At 37.7% G+C, this 27,043-nt stretch overlaps 1 protein-coding gene across 1 annotated transcript in view; it reads left to right on the plus strand.

The window, feature by feature from the left end:
• Positions 1-27,043, plus strand: part of ADAMTS18 (ADAM metallopeptidase with thrombospondin type 1 motif 18) — a gene marked incomplete at its 5' end in the record, with an annotated part of 193,998 nt that overhangs the window by 149,221 nt on the left and 17,734 nt on the right. The window contains 5 exons of the mRNA XM_053715800.1: positions 11,231-11,363; positions 14,823-14,949; positions 20,802-21,006; positions 22,257-22,448; positions 23,275-23,487. Coding sequence (XP_053571775.1) covers positions 11,231-11,363; positions 14,823-14,949; positions 20,802-21,006; positions 22,257-22,448; positions 23,275-23,487 — 870 coding nt within the window. The remainder of the gene's footprint in view (positions 1-11,230; positions 11,364-14,822; positions 14,950-20,801; positions 21,007-22,256; positions 22,449-23,274; positions 23,488-27,043) is intronic.

Genomic DNA, 27,043 nt, shown 5'->3' on the forward strand with positions numbered 1-27,043 from the left:
GCTCAAATATTTTAGAATCCGAAGTTTAATTACGGGCACTAAATAAGTTAGTATTTGTGTTTTTATTTTATTAGAATCAGTGGGGGCTTTTTGGTTACTGATGCATGCTTTGAGGGTTCTATAACGTCCCAGCAACTAAAGGTTATACTTTTAAAGAAACACTTTTCCGGACTTGGGCCACATTAGATCATAGTACTTGGAGTTTCAGGGAGATTGCACTCCATTTGCTGGCATCAGGGAGCCCCTATTACAATCAGGGAGACTCCCTGAACTTCAGGGAGACTTGGGATGTCTGTTAATGGCAAGAAAGGCTGGTAGGCCTAAATATGTGTATGTGTTAAAGATCTATGGTTCTTTCTTTCTATGAAACTTCTACATAAAGTATATGAAACATTTTCATCTGGAAGTATATGCTGTCATCCCACCAAATCTACACACACAACTCAACAACCCAGGACTATTAGAAATATAATAAAATAGTAGTTAAAGGTGAAAAAAATCACATCAAGTAAGATTTATTTAGTTCACTTTTTTCTGTATTGCATTTAAAAGCAAGTGTATATATTACAGTTTTCATTTTTGCAAATTTGACCTTCATTAATTCATTAATATACTATTTTGTTTCCTGCCCAGTGCCCACCAATAGATCTGTGGTAGTAATCATTATGAGCCAATGATAAACTGACATCTAGGGATTCATTTATCAAAATAATTTATTGCTGTTTGTTTCAGAATCCTTTTAAACCACTTTAACCCAAAACATTTTCCTACAAAACTATTACTAATATGTTAAAACGTTCCTTTTTTTACATGCATGGTAGTTTTTTTAATTTAATATCCCTATAATTTCATGAGGTATTTAATTTTGAGCTTAACCACTTTACAACTATATGAATGTGTTTCTAGGACCACCCAACCGCACAAGGCCTTGCGTCACTGAAAGGTTAGTCGATTCATTGAATACACTTCCATTAGATATGGTAAAGACAAACTCTGTGGGAAACTTCAGGAATGCCTAGATATGGATTACAAGACTCGTAATACCGGCGTTAGGCAAGTCCCATTAAAAAGATAGGATACGCAATTGACGTAAGGGGATTTGCATACAATTTAGCATACAAACTATGTGGGCAGACTTGTTTGGCCCATGGTTCTTATCTGTTGTCAAAACATATAGGGCACTAAGATCACATAGGGCTCCAGTATGGAGAGAAATTATAGTGTTGACTTCACAGGGGCTGAACTCACTGAAGAAAAAAAGGTGGAACCTTAAAATCCCAGAGAGATGAGAGCTGCCTCCTATAGAAAGTAATGAAGCTCTCTGCAATAGAGCATTTCACAGGGGAGAGTGAAGTTACCTGGGGAGCACCTGACACTAATATAAAGGGGTAGATTTATTAAATGTCTGACGGACATGATCCGTTAGCGGATCATGTCCGCATGACATCAATAAATGCCGACAGCATGTTGGCATTTAACATTGCACACGCATTTCTGGTCCTTCCCACTTTCTAAAATGGTCAGGCTCATTTCACATAAAACATACAAAGTGCAACGCAGTATACAAAGTAAGATCTGTATTTGTTAAAGTTGCACCAACATTTTCAACACATAATCAGAATTTGTAAAATTACAATCCTAAATACACTGCTGTATACAGAATCTAAATACTTTAAAATGCAAAATAAGTGTAACAAAACTATCATGTAGTTCTGTATTGCACTGAGCTTGTCTCTCCTTAACATCCAGAAAGCCCCTTAGAGAAGTACAGCAACATTTGCCTTCCTGGAATCTTTTAATTGATCTCACAGTGCTGGAGGATCATTTTAGATTATCTCATCTGAGCGGAGAGCTTAAGATCAACAGGCCCACTATAAGATGTCATCAGTAAATTACAGCATTTCCATTTTGGTATTATAATGTTCCTTTAAGGGGAAAGTAAATATTTTATTTTATTGTTTATCTTATCTGCAGCCTGTCCCAGTAATGAGTCAGGAACAGGAATGCATTTGGTGATAATTTAAATATCAATTTCAATATCTTTAACGTTTTTGCAAACATTTTTTGAATATCTTTATTTTGTGCTATTTTATATACATGAGAAAAAAAATGCACATTTTTGTCCCTTTAACCCTTTGAGTGCTAAGCACTTTCCCACCTGGGTGCTAAGATTTTTTAATGGTTTATTTTTATTTTTTATGTTTTGAACAATTTGTTTTTTAACTTTTTTTTTTTTCAGACCCCCAAGACTTACACTGTTGGGAAGGTTAGGCGATTACCTTTCCAATGGTGGGTCTTGGGGGGTCTATAGCTGCTTAGATGCCTGAGATACAGGCTTCTAAGCAGCATGCCCCCTGCTCCTATACTTAACATTGTTAAGTATAAATAAAGTTGTGCGGTGACGTCATCAAGTTATTGCACATGACATCACCACGCAAAACGGGAAGCCCCGGCGATGCCTGTCACTCTACAGGCATGATCGCCGGGGTAAAAGCGGGTGGGAGCCTCCAGATCTCCCTCAAGGTGGGAGAGTGCTAGCGACGGCTCTGAGCCGTTGTTAGCACCAGAGTGGGAAACTCTGCAATGGCTCAGAGCCATCGTTAACACTCAAGGGGTTAAAGGGACATGAAATCCACGTTTTGCTTCTTTCATAATTAAGATAAATTATACAATTTTCAACAACTTTCTAATTTACTTCTATTGTCAAATTTGCTTAGTTTTCTTGGTATCCTTAGTGGAAAAGCATACATAGGTAGGCTCAGGAGCTGGAAGCTAGCTTCTGATTGTTGGCTGCAAAATGCCTCTTGCCATTTGCTTAGCAATGTGTTCTGCTAGTTCCCAGTAATACATTGCTGCTCATTCAGCAAAGTATATGAAGATAATTTGATAATACAAATAAAATGAAAAGTTGTTTAGAAATGTGTGCTCTATGTGAATCATAAAAGAGAACTTTGGGTTTCATGTCCCTTTAAGAGTTTTTTGCTTAGTTTTTTTGCTAAAAATAAAAATATACAGAACAACATCAGGTTGGAATCTGCTGCAATAAGTATTACATTATATTTTATTTTAGTACATTTGGCAAGTTCCAGACTTGGAGTCTGTGGTTTTGAACCTAAGAAGCTGTAAATTTTATAACTCTCTGCCCTGCGGTCAGGGGCTGCTGAGTGTTGTGTCTGAAGTCAGGTGGTTGCTGTGTAAGAATCTCTCATCTTGGACATGTTGTAGGAGATTTCAATCTGGAAGCAATTGGCATTTGGCTGAACGGAGCATGGATTTGGTCCAGTTAAGTAGGCTGTTTACCTGCAGGCCATTTCAACTTCATATTGCAGCTTTTGTACACAGCCATTTTCATTCTGGACTTGTCAGGAAATGTCTTCATTTAATATTAAGCAAACGCCTTAATTACAGTTGGACATGTTCCATAATAACTCTAAAATTATTATATTTCCTATTATCACATCTCCAGTATTCTGCATTGATTTTAATATTAAATACATTACTCTGCAGGTTATCAATATATTATGCAAATTGGAACTAGTGCTATTATCTCTGCCAATATCTTTGCTGTAGAATTTGGCACAAAGATTGTTCCAAATAGTTCATGCTGTATAGGTTTTGTATTTCCAATGTACTATTAGGAATATGATTTTTAAAATTAAATTTCAAAAGCTGCTAAAATATTTTAAACTGTTTTAAAACCTTTATTTCATTTATTAGTATGGCAAGGCTGGCACAGGACTACCGCTTTTGTTATCAATTGTTTCTCCCTATAATGCAATTAAGTTTACAGCTTTAAAATATTCAAAACATATAGCTGTAATGGACAATTAATTAAAAAGAAACAAAATCCCAAATGGAATGATTGTCTTTGTTGAAAAATATGTCTGGAACATCTATATTTTGCAGCTAAAAGCAAAAGGCTGTTTCATGGGGATATTAAGATGAATTCTGGCATAAAGCACTGAAATAGGCTGAAAAAATGGTTTTAAGATCATGGATATTAATACTCATCTGTCAAGTGTAAAAGCCTTAAAAGTAATATTTTTATTATTACTTGTGGCCTGGATAGTTATTGTATTTTATTTTTAACAGATTTAGATTTTCTTAAGGTAAAATACAAGTCAAGTTTTGTAGTTTGGATATAAAAAATATCAATTATTTTAGCTTTCAATTGTTGACAGTTATCAAACACTTCACACACAGAAAATGCCATTACAGTTCTATTTCACTTTAGTTAAAGTTGAATGTTAGAAAGTTTAGTGGTTAGTGCTATTTGAAATAAATCTTATAGATATTACAGTTAGTACTTCAAATACAATTTTTACAGATATTGCAGGTTGTACTTCATTTGTTTAGTCTGCTATATTGTGGTAGTGCGGTTTATTATACCGTGGATACAGTAGGTCTTTTTAAGTTGCCATTACTTCAAGATTTTTAAAGAATACGAACTTCAGACTTAGTCCTTTAGAAACAAATGGGTCTCATTGGCAGGGCTAGTCCACTAGTCCCAGACAAGAAAAAGATTGCAGTAACTGAGTAAAAAATATATAGCTTTTTTTCCTATCTCGAAAGTGATAGTAATTTCACATTCATATGAAAAACGGATTTGAAATCTTTAGCAACATTTATATTAAGGTTAATTCATAAGGGATTGAAGGTCCTAGTCGCTTCGTGGCTAGCTTAAGCATGAGAGAAAACACAGACACACAGAGAGATGGGTTAAAGGGACATGAAACCAACATTTTTTCTTTCATTATTTAGAAAGAGAATGCATTTTTAAACATCTTTCTAATTTACTTCCATTATCTAATTTGTTTTATTCTCTTGATATTCTTTGCGGAAAAGCATATCTAGATATGCTCAGTAGCTGCTGATTGGTTACTGCACATAGAAGCCTCATGTGATTGGCTCACCCATGTGCATTGCTTTTTCTTCAAATAAGGATATCTAAAAAATTAAGCAAAATAAATAATAGAAGTAAATTGCAATGTTGTTTAAATTTGTATGTTCTATCTGAATCATGAAAGAAAGATTTTGGGTTTAGTGGCCCTTTAAAGACCACAAGGTCGTATTTATTAATACAAAAAACAGCAACTGATAACTTAGCCTTAAAGGCAAGGGAATATGGCGGCAAGCGGCGCCCTAGTACTGAATAAACCCATGCTAATGCAGGTCTGGGCTCAGGCTACTCAGACGGCGGAGCTCAGCTACTACTCTTATTAGGAATAATGCTGTTCACTCAAGATGTTCAGCCAGGCACTCTAGGAGGAGCACTCCCAGGCCCGGTCCTAGGGACATAGTTTCTCCTCGTGGTCGTCACTCGCATATTAACACCCTGAGACCAAACCGCCAGCCTAGCTAGGATGCATCAAATACAACTGCAACCAATAGGCCTCCCAAAGGTCGAGTCGTGAAACATGACCTCGAGAGGGGAGTTAAACTTACCAGTCCGGGCCTACCTCCTCTCGGTCTACTAAGCATGAGAGTGCCAGACAAACTAAGGTACCCTAGCAGCACCCGAACAGCCGCTTGTCCAGCTAACCAGGGCAGGAGGGAGGGACAACTTTCTGGAACGAGTGGAAAAAAGGCTTGGGCCTGCACACTCTAAACATTTATACAGGTGAGTAAGAGCTCCCACATCTTTGCAACATTGTTGCCACACAGCTAGCTCACTCTCCTCAGTGCCTCACCCCTTAATTTCATTACAGGCTAAGGCCTTACTTTTCCATTATCTCCTAGATAATGTACAGTATTTCCTCACTTTTCCACTTGTAATATGGATTCAAGCGTAAAAAACAACAATTTTGCGATCACGTTTATGCCCCTCATGCTAACGAGAGCGCGTCACTCGTAAACTGCCCCTTATTGTGGTGAATCTTGCACACAAGGAAAAAAAATAGAGTTTTACTTATCAGCGAGTAAGCTTCTATACACAGACCAGTATTGCAAAGACTTTTGTCTGTTACAATCAACATCAAAATAAACCACTTCACTAATCTTATTTCTTTTTATTATAAATACATATTTTAACATGTGTAGACAGTGTTTTTTATATGCATGCTAAAACATTTAGGGCTAGATGGAGCACTAATTTATTGTGCGCCAGCAAACGGGCAAAATCGCCCATTTACAGGCATGCGATAAACAACCAACCATTACAAGTGGCTGGCTATTGCTACCATGAGTTTGTGAAAGTCTATGGAAGTGCGCTCTCAATGCTTCCATGCAATGCGAACACGAGGTTGCATTTGCATTTCACCTAACTTGTAATACCAGCGCACATTTGCGTGCACTGGTATTACTGAGTGGAGCGCAAATACAAACAAAGCTAATTTGAATTGTTTAAAATTGCATTTTCTAATTGAATCAGAAAAATAAAAACTTTTGGGCTTCATATACCTTTAAGGACCAGATTATGAGTGGAGCACAAAATATCACTTAAAGGGACACTGAACCCAATTGTTTTCTTTCATGATTCAGATAGAGCATGCAATTTTAAGCAACTTTCTAATTTACTCCTATTATCAAATTTTTTTCATTCTCTTGGTATGTTTATTTGAAAAGCAAGAATGTAAGTTTAGATGCCGGCCCATTTTTGGTGAACAACCTGGGTTGTCCTTGCTGATTGGACAGCACCAATAAACAAGTGCTTTCCATGGTTCTGAACCAAACATTTGCTGGCTCCTTAGCATATATGCCTTCTTTTTCAAATAAAAATAGCAAGAGAATGAAGAAAATTTGATAATAGAAGTAAATTAGAAAGTTGCTTAAAATTGCATGCTCTATCTGAATCATGAAAGAAAACAATTGGGTTCAGTGTCCCTTTAAGTGATATTTTGTGCTCCACTCATAATCTGGTCCTTAAAGGTATATGAAGCCCAAAAGTTTTTATTTTTCTGATTCAATTAGAGCATGCAATTTTAAACAATTCAAATTAGCTTTGTCTCTTAGTATCCTATGTTGAAGGAGAAGCAAATCACTACTGGGAAGTAGCTGAGCACATGTGGTTAGCCAATAACAAGAGGCATATATATGCAGCCACCAGTTAGCAGCTTGCGGAATACATTGCTGCTCCTGAGCCTACCTATATATTCTTTTCTACAAAGGATACCAAGATAATGAAGCAAATTAGATAATAGAAATTGGAATGTTGTTTATAATTGCATGGGTGTCTCAATCATGAAAGAAATAAAATGGGTTTTATGTCCCTTTAAGAGTTGAATGGCCCTTTACTGAATTACAATCACATAATAAAGCAAAAATGGCTGAAATTATTACTAATAATATTTAATACTCTTCATTTTTACTAATCATTTAAAAATAAAAGCATAGTTAACTGTTACTATATAATCCTAGCCACATTATTGTTCATAGCCGAAATCCAACAAATTATTCATTGTTTTTAAGTGTGTTCTATTTTTATTGAATTTCATGAAGATTTTAGTTATATGGATCAAAATAATTCAATTAAAATGTGGAACAAGTCCTATTTAAAAAAAAAAATCTCCAAATAATCCTGTGTTTAGAACTCTACTGAGTCTGATTTGAATTCCTTACCAATAGCCTTAAGCACATCAGCCAAAAACAAAAGTTATTTTATAAGTGCAGATCTTAAGTATGTACATAAAAAAAAACCTGTTTAACAAAGTGTAATTGACCTTCACATAAATATTGAGTTAAAAATTACTCTTTTTTTTTCTTTACAGCAGCTTATGAACTCTTTATTATTCATTGGGTTCATTTTTTTATATTGTTGTATCCCCTAGTGGATTAATTAAAAAAGTTATATTCTTATTTTCACAATCATAAAAGATAGAAGAATACAAATTTGACCAGTTTTGAAGCCCGGGGCTGTTTCAGTGGCCACCAACGGGAGCTGCAATACTTACAAAGTAATGAAAGTCCATGAAATATCAGTTGCACTGTTTGACAGGGACTCAAATCAAATTTATATCAGCGGTGCACACAGCAAATGAGAAAACACTTTGTGATTAGCCATCCAAGTTTAAATGGCTCTCCAAACACCTGAATTTTAGACACAAAATGACCTAGTTACATAACTGTCATGCTGAATAAACAAATATTTCTCCAGGAGAATTTTCACAAATACATTTAGGATTTGCTTATGTGTTTCTTGTAGGTTCATTGTATTTGTTGAATGATTGTTAAGTTGATTCAGCTAAATAAACTGTCTCATTTCGCTACAGAAAATGGTTTTGAAAGTCTTTGTACTCTTTTAAATACTTTTTTTTTTTTTTAAAGGGACATGTTACTACTAATTTTTATCTGCATTGCATATGAAAGACAGTTAAACGTTAAAAGTATTGGATTACGGCTGTTTATAATTTAAGGTAAAAATAACTGGAAGTGCGTGATTATGTGCCTCAGGGTCCTGGGATTCCTTTTTTCTTTTACTTTCCTTCATTAAACATTTTGCAAGGAGATTATAAATATTAAAGGGATAGTAAACACCAAAAATGTTATTGTTTAAAAAGATAGATAATCCCTTTATTTACCATTCCCCAGTTTTGCATAACCAACACTGTTATAGAAATATACTTTTTACCTCTGTAATTACCTTTTATCTAAGCTTCTGCAGACTGCATCCTTATCTTAGACCTTTTGACAGACTTACATTTCAGGCAATTAGTGCTGACTCTTAAATAACTCCACGTGCCTGAGCACAATGTTATATATATGAAACACATGAACTAATGCCTTCTAGCTGAAAAAAAACTGTCAAATGCATTCAGATAAGAGGCTGCCTTCAAGGGCTTAGAAATTAGCATTTGAGCCTACCTAGGTTTAGCTTTAAACTAAGAATACCAAGAGAACAAAGCAAATTTGATTATAAAAATAAATAAGAAAGTTGTTTAAAATTACATGCCCTATCTGAATCATGAAAGTTTAATTTGGACTTCACTATCCCTTTTAAGTTTATCATCCTTTTAGGTCTTGCACCTTTGTTGATAGACACCTTTACATCTCAAGCCTGTGATTTTAAGTTGTATTCTCTGGGTATACTGACTTTTTAACATTTGCTTGTCATAGTACTGAAGTTATTCTACCACATCCCTCTAGTCATGGGTACTACCGTGTTGAAATCTGGCTTTCAATGCATTCCAGTGCTGATGTGTCTTCACATGTGCAACAACTTTTCTTCATATACCTGCGGGGAAGCCTAAGTTTCAAAATGTCAGCATCCATATTTAGAGAGAGGTGCATGAAGTCTTTAGTGTCCCTTTAACCCTTTGAGTGCTAAGCACTTTCCCACCTGGGTGTTAAGCTGATTTAATTTATTTTTTTATTTTGTGAAAAAAAATGTTTTAACTTTTTTTTAATTTTGTTTCCAGATCCCCTTACACAATTGGAAAGGTTAGGCGATTACCTTTCCAACGGTGGGTCTTGGGGGTCTGTAGCTGCTTAGATGCCTGAGATACAGGCTTCTAAGCAGTGTGCCCCCTTTCCCTATACCTTGTATTGACAAATTGTTAATAAAGTTGCGCGGTGACGTCATCACGTCATTGCGCGTGACGTCACCACACAAAACGTGATGCCCCGGCAATGCCTGTCACTCTACAGGTACGATCGCCGGGGTAGGACCGGTTGGCAACCCCCAGATCTCCCTCAAGGTGGGAGAGTGCTAGTGACTGCTCTGAGTCGTCATTAGCACCAGAGTGGGAAACTCTGTGATGGCTCAGAGCCGTCATTAGCACTCAAAGGGTTAAAGACCTTATTAAAAAAATTACATATTGTGTATATATATAATGAGAAGATGAAGTAGGAGGCTGAATGATCTATAGAGAAAAATGCTTTATGAGCGTTGACCAATGAGATGGAGGATGACTTATGAAGGTTTGTAATCTATGTGTTTTGAAGGAGGTAGATGACCAATGAAGGAACTTCCAAATGATCTGTTTTTTAGCCCTGTCTCAATCTCAGTGTTTACTCTACAAACATCTGGGGGCAGATTGAGCTGTCAGGATACTTAGAACATTCTTACAGTGCCTCTGCACATTGCTTTTGGATTTTTTAATACCTGAGTTCATTTTTTTTTTTTTAATATTGTGTACAGCCTGCTTGTACATGGTGCGCCAAAACCAATAGTGCACAGCGTGGTGGAGACAAATGGCTGCTTCAGGTTACTATCGGTTGAATGGGGTGGCTGATAGTGTGCTCTGGAGATAAGTGTTGTCTTCCTAGAAAAGCCAGAAATAAACTTTGAGAATGTGTAAATAATGAACAGTAGCACATGAAGTCAATGAACAATTATTGTCCTTCCACTTGGAAAGTCAGACTGGGAGGGAGAATATCTTGCTTGCTGATTTTACAGCACTGTTACCTAACACCTGTGGTCCTCCACTCCCCAGCTCCTTCAATAGGTTCGGTTTTAAAACAAGTTCTGCTTAAAGTGACAAGGCAGTGCCATTCGCTCAGATTAGGGATGGGCGAATGTTTTCAACATTCAAAAAATTGAATGAATTTTAAAACATTTGTTCGTTCGTTTCGAGTTTCGATTCTTTGTATAACATTCTAACATTCTTTTAATGTAATAGTATTTCTAATGCTGTCTTTAAATGTAATATTCGATTTGAACTTTTCTAATTCAAATATTGCATAGACAAATTTGAACCAATATATTTGTAATAGTATTTCTAATGCTTACTTTAAATATAATCTTCAAATTAGGCAATATTCAAAATAGAAAAATTTGAATAGATATATTTGTATCTATTCTGTATCAGTTTACTAAATTCCCTTCTACTTGAACTATTGAACTTCTGAATAGTATTTTTTAAATCGAAGTTTACATTCAAAATTTTGAATGTGGCTATTCAATCTAATTATGAACATTCGAAACTGAAAGTAACATTAAAAAAATGTAAATAACATTTGATTACTGAATTTTAATGAATTTTTGTTCTTTTCATCATTCGATTGTCCAAAACAAATTTTGACAGAACTATTCGTTCTATTAAGCGAATTGCTCTTTCACCACATTCGCCCATCCCTAGTTCAAACCACACTAGCCTCCCTCCCACCACAATGTCATTAAGGTTGAAGTGACATAGAAATAACTGCATATATAAAAGTGAGTTAGAATGTAGATCGCTAAAAATCTCTACACACAGGTAGCAAATAGAGCATTAATGTAATATTATTTTGATATCTGTATTATTTGCATAGGATAATAGTAATAATGAATTGGTATATTTCTTCCTTTTTATAGATTCTTTATCAAGGAAAGAATCCAGGTCTTGCATGGGAATATACTCTACCTGCATCTCAAAGTACAACTAAGAAAGCAAACAACTTTTCTTGGGACCCTGTCTATACAGAGTGCTCTGTTACTTGCGGTGGAGGTAAATAACAGTGATAAATATTCTGAGAGTATATAGATTAATCATTTTACATACTAGAGGTAATATGAATGATTTAAATATGCATAGAATGCTTATTATTAATAGGACATTATAGTATAAAAGTTAAATAAGGAATGCATAAAGAGATAACCTGTAAAAAGTACCTTCTAGGGGGAGCCAGACACAAAGTTTCTCAAAAATAAAGAGAAAATAAAATAAATTAGAATATATATATATATATATATATATATATATATATATGTTTCTAATAAAAACAAATATATAAAATGCAATTATAAAGTAAGTGAGTCAATAATCATTGTAATTCCAAAATGACTGCTTCACTTCAAATCATGTGGGTAACAATACACAAGTTCCAGAAAACATAAAGTACAAAAAAGGGGTTCCATATAGCATAATCTTGTAGACAATATTGATAGAAGAATCATAAAGTATAGGACTCACTTAAACCCCTTAAGGACCGGGCATTTCAAACTAAAACTTCTCCAAAAGATCAAAGCATTTTTAGCATTTAGTAGACAACCCAAAATATTGATATAGGCCCATTTTGGTATATTTCATGCCCCCATTTCACTGCCAAATGTGATGAAATAAAAAAAAATCCTTAACTTTTTCACAAACTTTAGGTTTCTCACTGAATATATTTACAAACCGCTTTTGTAATTAGAAGGCTGCTAATTGCAGCTGTGCACAACACTTTTATTATTCTCAGCAGTTAAGGTGTTAATCATATAGCTTGTAAGGTTAATTTTAGCTATCGTATAGAGATTACCCTCCCACCTGACACTTCCCACCCACTGATCCCTACCTTATCCCTCTCAAAAACCTATCTTCCCTCCCCCCCCCCCCCACTGGTTACCCCATCTTGAGTACTGGCAGACAGTCTGCCAGTATGCAGTTTTACAGAGGCGTAACTAGAAACCACAGGGCCCAGGTGCAAGAATCTAAGAAGGGCCCCCTACCCCACCCAAAAAAGGTGAATTTGATACATAGCTTTTTTTTTTTTTTTTTTTTACATTTAACACAGAAACATTTTTTTTATTCAGATTACGTCTTCAAAAGGAGGTGCCCAGTGCCCACAGTCTGTGAGATGGTCTGACCCCCTATTACTGTATATAGTGATACTGTTTAACCCACCCGTACTGTACAAAGTGAGTCAGTGACACAGTCTGTAGGCTGCTGGTGAGATGGCTGGCCTGACCCTACTTGACCACAGTAGTCATTGACATGGTCTAGCCCCCTCCCCCGTACTGTATATTAGGGTTGCCACTCATCCCTTAAAATACAGAACACTTATAAGTTACACATGCTGCAGGGTGTGCAGGGAGGAATATTTATAGTGCTGTCCAGAAACACAATACACGTTCCTCCCTGCACACCCTGCAGTATGTGTAACCCATAAGTGTCCAGGAAAACTTGGCTGAGGTGGCAACCCTAACTGTATATAGTGGTACTCTATAGTGACACTGTTTACCCCCTGCCCCCCATGCTGTAGTAACAAGGTCTGTAATTTGCTGGTTCCACAAACATACACACACACACATACATAAATACACACACAGTCACATACATACATACATACACACACACATACATGCATAAATACACACACAGTCACATACATACACACATACACACACACACACATATACATAAACACCAATGGGTAAAACAGAAAGACTAACCCCTGTAGTCAGAGACACTAGTAAAGTATCATGTCACACTCACATGATATCAGTGCAGGCAGTGGCAGATCAACGTTTTTTATTAAAATATTTTTCTTTTTTTTAAATTTGGGCCCCACCCTCAGGGGCCCAGTCGCAGTTGCAACCTCTGCACCCCCTGTAGTTTCGCCCCTGCAGTTTTAGACCTTTTTTATTATTATTTTCTTCAATGTAGGATTACCCCCTTACCTTCCCCCTTCCTTGATCCCTCCCAAAAATCTCTCTAACCTTTTTATTTTATTCACGCTCTGAGTGCCATCCACTTTTTCTTCTGCCTAACTTTCCACTTTACTTCTATTATCTAATTTGCTTAATTTTCATGATATCCTTTGTTGAAAAGCATATTTAAATAGGCTCAGGAGCTGCTGATTGGTGGCTGCACATAGATGTCTGGTGTTATTGGCTCACCCATGTGCATTGCTATTGCTTTAATCTCTTTAATATGGCACCCAAAAGCTGGTGCATAAGCACAGGCTGGTATTCCTAGTTTCTCTAGTCATTCAGGTTCTTTCTTTCTATTTTGGTAGAGTATTTTATTTTTATCTAAATTCCCATATTTTACTGTGCATTTAACTCCTACAACAGAGTTAAACATATTGGCCCTAGATTACAAGTGGAGCTCTATTGATAGTTCAGGGTGAGCTATCCATATTGTGACTCTGTGCTAAGAATAGAGCACAATATGGCATTACAAGTAAATGGTAAAAGATATTCATCAGGGAATGTTACCGCATATGATATTAACGCACCCTATAATTTCAAAAGATAACTCGGGGTGCGAGCCTGGAATCCTGAGGTAAAGTGTTAGCGCTAGAATAAAAGCACAGCAAAAACACATATAATATATTAAAATTAATTGTTTCACACACACAAACACACACAAACACACACACACATATATATATATATATATATATATATATATATATATATATATTAAATGTAATATAAATGTTTTTTCCATTAAACTACATGTATTAACAGTGATTGAAATGCATATGGTAAATGACAAAGTGTTGGACTGGGAAGTGTAACTGTATGTGTGTGAATATATAGATAGATATACAGTATACAGTGTTACAGAGTATATATATATATGTATACTGTATATATATATATATGGTTGTGTGTGTGTATGCATGTGTATGTACAGTCACACACATACTCACTCATACAAACATATACACAGTGCACCAAAGAAGTCTATTATATCAGAGATTAGACCAACAGATGTTAGAGCGCCCTAGACTTTTGCTCAAGTGCTAACATTTTACTCTGAACTTGTAATATGGAAGTAAAAATGGAAGTGCTATGGACTGCTCTCTAGTGATGTTCGCTACAATGTTTACACTACTCTTGTAATCTAGGCCATTGTCAAAGTTAGACTCCTGAAACACTCTTATCATGTTCAAATACATTTTGCTTTGAAAAAATGCTGATTTTCTAGAAAGATGTATTTATTTATTTATTTAATTGTCGTGAATACCAGTCTAGGTTTTGCTGATATGAAACTTATATAAGCAAGTTGATTAACTTAAAAAAAAAAAAGTTTATCTATAAAGGTAGGCTGATGGGTAATTAAACGTGATGTTTAAAAAACAAAAAAAACAGTATGTCTGTTCTCAAGGATTCCGTCACTGATTCAAAGCTATATTGTACATGTTGTTAATCTGTACAAGTGATTAACCTTTCCTGTTTTTATTTTGTTCTAAAGGATTCATGCCAGCAACGTTTATTTGCTTACAAGATCATCAGCTTCAAGTAAATTCTTCCTTGTGTGGACCACAGAACAAGCTTCTTCCTCCGTCAAAACCATGCAATATTCAACCTTGCCCAGCTTAGTAAGTGTTAATTATTCATTTTTTATAGTATAGAGACGCTTAACCGGAGTAGTTATGTTTTAATATGGATGTAATAAAATAGACTGATAGTTCCCTTGTTAAAACATTATCTTATCCATCATATGCTAAAATCACATTAATTCATACATATGTAATCCTGAGTATGGACAGATATCTCAATAATAAAGTAATAAAGATATGTGCACATAAAGAATTACATAATTACATACCTCCCAACATTTGTTGCCAGGTGAAGCTGCTCTATCAAAGGTGTAGAAGTCTATATCAGCAAAAACAAGAGCAACATTTGAGCGTTCCTACCCCTTTCTCAAGCTTCTCATGTGTTTGAGGAAGGGTCAGGAGCCCCGAAACATTGCTCTTGTTTTTGTTGAAATAAACATTTACACCTTTGAGAGTGCAGCTTCATCGTGCTTTTTGTGAATACTGTGGAGCCTGGTGTATGCTCTGGAGGCTGGCACTCATGGGAACTATAAAGTCATGGTAAACTCTTCCCTTTATAAAAACAGATCTGGAAGGTTAGTGATAAGTGGAGTTTAATTAATCAGTTATAATTAAGATGCACTAGAACTTAATTTTTAACGTACACATAAAATTCAAATACCCATCTCTCTGCCATCCACTTCAAAACTCAATTTTACTGTGAGCTAAAGGTTTGAACTGTTCCCCAGTCAGCAATCTCCCTTTTGGGAGAAACTTACGTCTGGGGTTTTGCTATTTCTCTCGTTCAGAGAGGGATTGCCTGGTATTTCGGGGCTGGACTGTACTGTGAAGTCAGGATCAGACTGATATGCTTTAGGAAAGTTCTTCTCTGTGAAAGGCCCATGTTGAGCAAAAAGAGGCTGCTTCTTGGGTGGTAACTAGCCATAGAACAAGCTATTATGCTATTGTTCGTTCTCAAGTTGAGCACTTCTCTCTTTTTATTTATGCAAATGATGACACTTAGGGAAGTCTCCCTAAGTGTGATGCGGGAATACAGCCGTGGACCCGTTGCTCAGTGTGCCACAATAGGCCGAAACGTACGTCTGGGGTTTTGCTATTTCTCTCGTTCAGAGAGGGATTGCCTGGTATTTCGGGGCTGGACTGTACTGTGAAGTCAGGATCAGACTGATATGCTTCAGGAAAGTTCTTCTCTGTGAAAGGCCCATGTTGAGCAAAAAGAGGCTGCTTCTTGGGTGGTAACTAGCCATAGAACAAGCTATTATGCTATTGTTCGTTCTCAGGTTGAGCGCTTCTCTCTTTTTATTTATGCAAATGATGACACTTAGGGAAGTTTCCCTAAGTGTGATGCGGGAATCCAGATGTGGACCCATTGCTCAGTGTGCCTAGAGGGATATGGCTGCACCTCACTGACGAGGCCCACAATAGGCCAAAACGTACGTCTGGGGTTTTGCTATTTCTCTCATTCAGAGAGGGATTGCCTGGTATTTCGGGGCTGGACTGTACTGTGAAGTCAAGATCAGACTGATATGCTTCAGGAAAGTTCTTCTCTGTGAAAGGCCCATGTTGAGCAAAAAGAGGCTGCTTCTTGGGTGGTAACTAGCCATAGAACAAGCTATTATGCTATTGTTCGTTCTCAGGTTTAGCGCTTCTCTCTTTTTATTTATGCAAATGATGACACTTAGGGAAGTCTCCCTAAGTTTGATGCGGGAATCCAGACGTGGACCCGTTGCTCAGTGTGCCTAGAGGGATATGGCTGCACCTCACTGACGAGGCCCACAATAGGCCGAAACGTACGTCTGAGGTTTTGCTATTTCTCTCGTTCAGAGAGGGATTGCCTGGTATTTCGGGGCTGGACTGTACTGTGAAGTCAGGATCAGACTGATATGCTTCAAGAAAGTTCTTCTCTGTGAAAGGCCCATGTTGAGCAAAAAGAGGCTGCTTCTTGGGTGGTAACTAGCCATAGAACAAGCTATTATGCTATTGTTCGTTCTCAGGTTGAGCGCTTCTCTCTTTTTATTAGATATGTGCGATTCGTTTCGGATCGATTCGGAAATTCGGAAAATTCGGCAAATTCGGAAATTCGGATCAAACCGAATTTCCGAATTAAAATACTGCCGAATTTACCGAATAAATCCGAATTACTTCGGATTTATTTGGTAAATTCGGATGGCCATGGATTACACTACTATTGTACAGTATAAGTCTAATCCCACCTAACACTTACCGAAATTCCGAACTGAACTGAATCGAACCGAATCCAGCCGAATTTAGTACATAATACTAGTCTAATCCCACCTAACACTTACCGAAATTCCGAATTTCCGAACCGAACCGAATCCAGCCGAATTTATTTGAATCCGAATGAATCCGAAACAAATCCGAACCGAATTTATTCGAATCCGAAACAAATCCGAACTGAATTGATTCAAATTTTTCTGAATTCGAATCGCTCCGAACCAAAATTCGAAAAAATCCGAATCGATCCGAACCGAACCAAATTTTTTTGCCATGCACATGTCTACTTTTTATTTATGCAAATGATAATGTAATGAAATGTACTGTGAAGTCAGGATCAGACTGATATGCTTTAGGAAAGTTCTTCTCTGTGAAAGGCCCATGTTGAGCAAAAAGAGGCTGCTTCTTGGGTGGTAACTAGCCATAGAACAAGCTATTATGCTATTGTTCGTTCTCAGGTTTAGCGCTTCTCTCTTTTTATTTATGCAAATGATGACACTTAGGGAAGTCTCCCTAAGTGTGATGCGGGAATCCAGACGTGGACCCGTTGCTCAGTGTGCCTAGAGGGATATGGCTGCACCTCACTGACGAGGCCCACAATAGGCCAAAATGTATGTCTGGGGTTTTGCTATTTCTCTCGTTCAGAGAGGGATTGCCTGGTATTTCGGGGCTGGACTGTACTGTGAAGTCAGGATCAGACTGATATGCTTCAAGAAAGTTCTTCTCTGTGAAAGGCCAATGTTGAGCAAAAAGAGGCTGCTTCTTGGGTGGTAACTAGCCATAGAACAAGCTATTATGCTATTGTTCGTTCTCAGGTTGAGCGCTTCTCTCTTTTTATTAGATATGTGCGATTCGTTTTGGATCGATTCGGAAATTCGGAAAATTCGGAAAATTCGGAAATTTGGATCAAACCGAATTTCCGAATTAAAATACTGCTGAATATACCGAATAAATCCGAATTACTTCGGATTTATTTGGTAAATTCGGATGGCCATGGATTACACTACTATTGTACAGTATAAGCCTAATCCCACCTAACACTTACCGAAATTCCGAACTGAACCGAATCGAACCGAATCCAGCCGAATTTAGTACATAATACTAGTCTAATCCCACCTAACACTTACCAAAATTCCGAATTTCCGAACCGAACCGAATCCAGCCGAATTTATTCGAATCCGAATGAATCCGAAACAAATCCGAACCGAATTTATTCGAATCCGAATGAATCCAAAACAAATCCGAACTGAATTGATTCAAATTTTTCTGAATTCGAATCGCTCCGAACCGAAATTCTAAAAAATCCGAATCGATCCGAACCGAACCAAATTTTTTTGCCATGCACATGTCTACTTTTTATTTATGCAAATGATAATGTAATGAAATGTACTGTGAAGTCAGGATCAGACTGATATGCTTTAGGAAAGTTCTTCTCTGTGAAAGGCTGCTTCTTGGGTGGTAACTAGCCATAGAACAAGCTATTATGCTGTTGTTCGTTCTCAGGTTGAGCGCTTCTCTCTTTTTATTTATGCAAATTATGACACTTAGGGAAGTCTCCCTAAGTGTGATGCGGGAATCCAGACATGGACCCGTTGCTCAGTGTGCCTAGAGGGATATGGCTGCACCTCACTGACGAGGCCCACAATAGGCCAGAACGTACGTCTGGGGTTTTGCTATTTCTCTCGTTCAGAGAGGGATTGCCTGGTATTTCGGGGCTGGACTGTACTGTGAAGTCAGGATCAGACTGATATGCTTCAGGAAAGTTCTTCTCTGTGAAAGGCCCATGTTGAGCAAAAAGAGGCTGCTTCTTGGGTGGTAAACTAGCCATAGAACAAGCTATTATGCTATTGTTTGTTCTCAGGTTGAGCGCTTCTCTCTTTTTATTTATCTCCCTTTTGGGCGTCTTTTATTGTAGCCAGAGCGCTTATTGGACAACAATTCAAACTGTTTAGGTCACAAAAAAATTGGCTTTTGAACTAGGGGGCGGAGTGTGGGGTATTCGAATTTCATATATATATTAAAAAGTAAGTTATAGAAAGTAAGTTATAGTGCAACTTCCTAACAACTGATAAATTAAACTCCATCTAAAATATCACTAACATTCCGGATCTGTTTTTATAAAGGTGAGAGTTTACCATTACTTTAAAGGGACACTCAAGTCAAAATTAAACTTCATGATTCAGATAGAGCAGCAATTTTAAACAACTTTCCAATTTACTTCCATTAACAAAATGTGCAGTCTTTTTATGTTGTGCAAGAATTCACAGCATATACGTATATATGCATTTGTGATTGGCTGATGGCTGTCACATGGTACAGGGGAGTGGAAATAGACATAACTTTGCAATTTATTTAACAAAAATCTACTACTCACTTGAAGTTCAGACTAAGTGCTATTGCATTGTCTTCTTATCATGCATTTGTTAATTATGCAAATCTACAATGTTGACTGGTCCTTTAAGGCAGTGAAATTGTCTGAAGTCTGAAAATATCTGGAGTGCATACTTGGCTGTCTATGGACAATTGTTGCCATGTATTAGGGACATAGGAGGGACTCAGGAGGGCAAGGGGGGTTGTTTTGTGGGTGGGGCCATGCCAGAAGGGGCAAAGTTATTTGCGGAAAGTGGGCGGGATCATGGGTGTGTATGGGCAGTCAATGGTCATGCCTGTGCTTTTTGTGGGTGTCTGTGGGTGGGGCTAAGCAAAATTGTTCAGGACATATAGCCGTCTCAGAGGGACGGGGCAGAGCTCAGACATAGGGACTGTCCCCCTCTAATAGGGACTGTTGGTAGGTCTGATTAGTGTACATTAAACTGAAAACTTAGTTTGCATTTAAAAGCGCATTAGACACCCCATTCTTTTGTGCAAAAAATGTTCTTGTTCCACACTCCAAAGAGAGCCCCAAAAGAAAACTATGTGACCTGCAAATGCAAAAAACGAACAACAGGTTTAGAGCATTTGAAAACCTAGGTTACAGATTTTACTTTTTGGACAAAGCATGTTATACACAAATGATAAAGGTTGTTAATGTCCCTTTAAATTGATAAAATAAACATACACAAAAAAAACTTACAGTGCTTTAAGTAAAAAAAAATATATATTTTTTTTCAAAATAAATATTAGTGGTAGGCAAACATATATATATATATATATATATATATATATATATATATATATATATATATATATATATATATCATACTAGGTTCAATTTTAAGTTTAAATGCATTCCCTTAAACCTTTTCAAGCAATAATATTATAACTTACTTAATTGTTGTTTTTTAATATACGTAATAGAAAATGCTTGACTGCAACATCCCTTTAATGCATAAAATAAGAATTCTCGGTTACTAATTTTTGTCTCTGAAACCCGGAAAGGAGTAAAACATGACATGAATTTTTTCATGTATTTCTAAAAATTAATTGCTTCATATTTCTCTGCTTCCTTAACATTACTTAAAAGTGGAGATATAGAACAACATTAATCGTGTCCAGCAGCATTAATCCTGAGATTTTAATGGAGCTAGAGCCAATTAAATTAAATGGGTATTACCTCTGGCACAGATGTTTGAGTATTGAATTATAATTATTTTTCAGGCAAAAATGAGTTGCAATATATTTTAAGCTTCAGGTAAAAATCTGTCTTTTATCAACAGCTGGTTAACTAGTGAGTGGAGTTCGTGTAGCGCATCATGTGGCGGCGGGAGACAAATACGTCAGATTCAGTGTGTCCAGAAAACAGCAACGAATACTGAAGAATTGGTTGGACATTCAAACTGTCCTATTACCACTCCTACCCAGGAACAGGCATGCAATGGCCATGAATGCCCCGCCGAATGGAGCACAGGTCCATGGTCTCAGGTACTCATGAACAGATAGTTGTTTTTTAATTTGTTAGATGCTTCAAAACGAGACAAGAAGAAGAAAAAAAACGAAGTAAAGAAAAATAACACCATTAAATATAAAATAATTTCAATATATGTTTCTTATCTTGTTTGTTCACCAATTGAAATAAGTATTTCAGAAAACACTTATTTTGTTTAATTTTAATAAACATATATCATAGTCAGTGTTCCCTCTAACGCTAGTTTTGTGTGCGGCCCAGCAGTGAAACGGTTAATTAGGTAAGCCCACCCTACAGTAAGCAAACACTGCACAATGCAGACTGCAAAGTATGGTTCTCGTATTAACTGTCTCACTGCTGGGCCGCACACAAAACAGGTCTTAGAGGGAACATTGATCACAGTAGAAATATATATCTCTTTTTTAAAACTCAGTTTTGTAAAGCTCAAATCTAAGAAGGTTTGTCAGTACTGAGAGATCCCTCAAAGATTTTTAGAAAGGCAAATTTTGTCTTAAGAGCTTTTTATCTTGATATGCAAGGCTCTGGGTCTGAAGGAGAAATACACACTTTACAAAATAATGCTTAAATAAGAAACCCCTAAGATTTTGTGTGATTTCTATTTTGAGTTTTTGATCATCGGGGTCCTTGATCCTTAAACAGAATTAAGATCTTTTTTTTGTGTGAATACAAAGCTGTGAACCATAAATGTTCATTATAAGTTAAAGCATCCTAACAGATGTCTGTAGTTCTGTAATAAGGATTTCCCAGGAGCTCAAAATCAATTCTTCTGTATACAGTCATTCATTGTCAAAATTTAGAATACTTTTAAACCATACTGACTACTAACTGCTGTTATAAAATGTCCTGATGTTTAGAAGCCACATATTACTTTATGTTCAGCAAAGGGTACTTTGGAAAAATGATAATTAAAGGATTACTGAACCCAAATTTACTCTTTCATGATTCAGGTAGAGTACGCAATTTTAAGCAACTTTCTAACTTATTCCTATAATCAATTTTTCTTTGTTCTCTTGGTATTTTAATTTGAAAAAGCAGGAATGTAAGCTTACAAGCCGGCCCATTTTTGGTTCAGAACCCTTGATAGTGTTTGCTTATTGGTGGCTACATTTATTTGATAATAGGATTACATTACAACTGCATACTCTCTCTGAATCATGAAAGAAAAAAATGGGTTCAGTATCCCTTTAATTAGCTAACTATAATGAAAATAAAATTATATCTTTTTTTTGTTTGTTTCATTTTTTAGTGTTCCAGGAGTTGTGGCAGAGGGACCAAGAACCGAGAGGTTTACTGCAAAAGTTTTCATTCAGGAAGCTATAAGATGCTTTCTGAAAATATGTGTGCTGCTCATCTGAAGCCAGAACAAATAGAAAACTGTGTCTTAGAACGTTGCCCCAAAAATGACAAAGCGCAATGGGTGATATCTGCATGGGGCGAGGTATAGATATCTATTACTTTTACATATACTATTAAAACAAAATCACTAATATATATATATATATATATATATATATTTATATAAAAAATTATATTTAAAAAAAATATAAATATATAGACACACACAGACAGGCAAATTGATATGGAAGTTCCAACCAGTTTGTTTCTTTGTATGTAGTCTTATTCTGGGGAGAATTAGTTCTAAAATTAGCCCAATGGCAATGCAGAGGGTAAGAAGACCCCCTCAATGGAGAAAATGTCCTCTTTGAAATGTAGGGTCACATGGTTAATGTGACAAAATGGCAGTGCCTTAAAATGAAACACCACGTTTATAGAGCACACTGAAATTGTAATTCTTCCTCAGTCAAAAATACATCCATTTGTTTTAAAGAAGAGAGAATCCACTTTCAAATGATGTGTAATATAACAATGTTGATATTAAAAATGATAATGTAACAATTGTGAAAATGTATTACTAGAAACTCTATTAAACTAAAGCTCAAGTTTAGGGTAACCAAAATTAGTGAGCAAGGTAAATGCTTTTCTCTCTGACAAAATTGTCTAGACACACCTGAAAGCTTAGACTAGAGGGAATTGCATTAAAATATGGGTCACATGATCCTCTGTAATATTGCTATACACTTGCAAAATATGGTAGGGTTCTAGAACTGAAAATGTATATTGTAATTGGCTGTATGCAATGATTTTTTTTTATTTTGCCTTACCCCAGGCAGATTAATTCTTATTAAATTCAATGTTTCCTGCTCTGTCATTTTATAGTTGTTTCCTGTAGAATAATAATTGTTTAATTATTTTCCTTAATACAGTGTTCAACAACATGTGGTCCTGGTGTGAAAAAGAGAGAACTGAAATGTGGTGAAAAAGATATTAATGGCAAGCTCATAACTCAGCCTATCAGAAGATGCCGTAGTGTCAAGAAAGTAAATATAGCACTGGAGCAGCCATGCAGTAATAAACCATGCCTAGTGCAAATACCGTATAGTGTCTATAATGGATGGCATGTATATCCTTGGCAACAGGTAATTTTTAAAAATAAAATATTGCCTTAAGACAATGGGGCCGATTTATTATGGCCTGAATGGGGCCAAATACATTTGTTTCCGTGCAAGCTTTCAGACTCGCCGGAAACAGGAGTTAAGAAGCAGCGGTCTTAAGATACGATCGGGTTGATTGACACCCCCTGCTAGCGGGGGTGACATTGCACAAGCAGTTCACCAGAACTGCTTGTGCAATGATAAATGCCGACAGCGTAAGCTGTCGGCATTTATCAATGTCTGGCGGACATGATCGCTACAGCGGATCATGTCCACCAGATTCATGATAAATGGGCCTCCATATGTTTTCTCAAATAGAATATTATAATTTTATGCTATCTGGATCTCTTACTATTTAAATTTGTAACATATCAAAAAGCCTATGTCATGTTTTGAAATCCTTCTATTGATTTCTTCAATTGGCTTTAAATTACAGTAAGCTTTTTTTAGTCAATTATATATGTTTTCTTCTTCTTTTTTCTTTATTTTTTGTGTAGCTCCCTACCTAGAAAATATACAATACAACAAGCATAAATGCATGCATAGAAGGTTTTCCATCGAAAGGGGAGGAGAATCCACGGCTTAATTCATTACTTATGGGAATTAAGAACCTAGCCACCAGGAGGAGGCAAAGGCACCCCAGCCAAAGGCTTAAATACCTCCCCCACTCCCCTCATCCTCCAGTCATTCTTTTCTTCACAGGAGGAGGGCAGAGAGGTGCCAAAGTTTTGGAGGTCTCTTATGGAGAGTACTACTCTTCGCTATGGGACGAGAGTTTAAGTAGCCATAACAAGCCTTTGAGTTGAGGCCCTGGGTGAAAGTTAGAGTCCGGAGATGCAGGGAGAGCTCTCCTCTGCGACACCATCCTGACTCATATTAACAGCTCCTACAGCAATCGGCGTTGACGACTTTTGCAGACTGCTTTCTTCTCTCAAGTCCATGTCAGGAGCGATGCTACTATCTGTCACACTTAAAGGGCCGTGTTCCTGTTCCACGGCATGGATTCTGGTAAGATCATTTCATTTTTTATTATATTGATAACACAGAGGACAGGGCCACAGTGTGGTGCCTTTTATCTTTATAGAATCAAGGGTTACTATTCCTGGTAAGGGGATTATTGAACAGGGGTGGTTTATACATGATATTCTTTATTGTGCCATTGCTGCGTTATGTGTAGGATGAGACTCTAGCAATGTGATGGAACTGACAGGTTCATTCCGGGAGTTTTTTTGCGCGCCCTTTTTAGCGCGTTTTCTCCTTTAGGAAGGGGCAGTCCTGTTAGGGCTTCACTTCCGGTCTGATCTGTGACGGAGGAGAAAAAGCGGTTTCTCTAGTCCGGGTCTGAGGAGGTGGTGAGTGCCCCGGCCATTGGCGATTATAAAGGTGCCTGTTTGCTAATTAAGATAAAAGCTATGGTGGATTCTGACACGTTGAAGGGTACTCCCTCTTTATCTAAGTCTTTTACCTGTGTTTATTGTGAGGTTCCGGTAGACCAGCCTGCACAACTATGTTCCACATGCCTTGAAAGAGCTACGACATCTAAAAATAAGAGAATGTCAAGTACTACTGAGCCGTCCACCTCTGAGGGCTCTCCGTCCCGTGAGGTGAGTTCCATATTCGCGTCCCCTATTCCACATGCAGTGCCCCAGGGTCCGACTTTTACCCCTTCGGGGGAGATTTGCTGGCCACCAGATTTTGCAGACCAACTTTAAATGGCAGTCTCTAAAGTGATCCATGCCTTATCGTTTTCTGCTAAGTGCAAGCATAGATATTTCCAGAGCGGCCCGACACAGGACTCATCTATGTCGGAAACTCCTGTGGAGTGGTACGATGATGAGACCCACTCCAACACTTCGGAGGGGGTTCCTTCTGGTTCGGAGTCCGTGTCATCTAAACCTCAGGCGGTGGAGGAGCCTGGCTATAGGTTTAAAATGGAGAATTTGCTCTTTTTGCTGAAGCAAGTACTTGCTACTCTGGAGGTTCCATAGCCGAAGCTTCCAGAAGAACCCTACATTCCTAAGCTGGACAGGGTGTAAGAGGACAGGGTGATGCCCCAGACCTTCCCGTTTCCTGTAAAGATGGCAAATATTATATAGAATGAATGGGAGCGATTAGGTTCATCCTTTTCTCCTTCTTCTAATTTTAAAAAGCTTTTCCCCGTTCCGGAGGCCCAGCTTGAGCTGTGGGGAACCATTCCCAAGGTGGATGGGGCTATCTCCACTTTCCACTCTCCACTCTCGCTAAGCGTACGACTATTCCTCTAGAGGATAGCTCGTCGTTCAAGGAGCCCATGGATAAAAAGTTGGAAAACACATTAAGGAAAATGTTGCCGGAGCTGCGTCATATTGGTGTGATTCTCTGTGCGAGATGATTGAGGGCAAAGAGGTTCAGAAAAGGATTAAGGCGCTGAAGGTTGCCAATTCTTTCATTTGCGACGCCAATATGTAGATTATTCGTCTGAACGCTAAGGTGTCAGGTTTTTCTGTTTTAGCACGCAGGGCGCTGTGGCTAAAATCTTCATCGGCGGACATGACTTCTAAGCTGAGGTTACTGTCCCTGCCTTTTCAAGGTAAGATTTTGTTTGGTCCAGGCCTGGACTCGATTATATCCACGGTTACGGGAGGCAAGGGTGCCTTCCTGCCCCAGGATAAGAAGGCTAAGCCGAAGGGTTCTAATTTTAGTCCCTTTTGCACGGACAAGGCCCAATGCCAGAAGCCCGCTCAGGCTTGGAACAAGTCTAAGCAGAACAAGAAGCCTGCCAAAACAAAATTGGCATGAAGGGGTGGCCCCTGACAGGTTTATGGACGTAGGGGGAAGATTGTCTCTTTTTTCCAACGCCTGGTTGCAGGATGTTCAGGACCCTTGGGTTCTGGAGGTTGTCGCCCAGGGTTACAGGATAGGGTTCAGGTCCCTTCCGCCCAGGGGCAGATTCCTTGTTTCAAACCTGTCTTTAAGGCCGGAAAAGATAGAGGCCTTCCTAGAGTGTGTGAGGGATCTATTATCTCTAGGCGTTATCATACCAGTACCCCATGCAGAAAGGGGTCTAGGGTACTATTCAAATCTGTTTGTGGTTTCAAAGAAGGAGGGCACGTTCCGTCCGATTCTGGATTTAAAGTGTTTAAACAAGTTCCTGTCCTTTCCATCATTCAAAATGGAAACAATCAGGTCCATTTTGCCTCTAGTTCAAGAGGGGCAGTTCATGACCACAATAGACTTGAAGGATGCCTACCTGTATGTTCCAATTCACAGGGCCCACTTCAAGTTTCTCAGATTTGCGTTTCTGGACCAACATTTTTAATTTGTTGCCCTTCCCTTCGGTCTTCCGACAGCTCTGAGAATCTTCAAGACGGTTCTGAGGGCACTGCTTGCAGTGCCCAGATCCAGGGGTATTTCGTTGCCCTACCTGGACGACATTCTGGTTCAGGCCCGTCCTTTCATCTGGCAAAAGTTAACTCAAGGGTTCTGCTTCTATTACTTCAATCTCACGGTTGGAAGATCAACTCTGGGAAGAGCTCCCTGGTTCACAGCACCAGAGTGGAGT

This window comes from Bombina bombina, chromosome 1 (assembly GCF_027579735.1).
Source record: "Bombina bombina isolate aBomBom1 chromosome 1, aBomBom1.pri, whole genome shotgun sequence".
Taxonomy (NCBI): domain Eukaryota; kingdom Metazoa; phylum Chordata; class Amphibia; order Anura; family Bombinatoridae; genus Bombina; species Bombina bombina.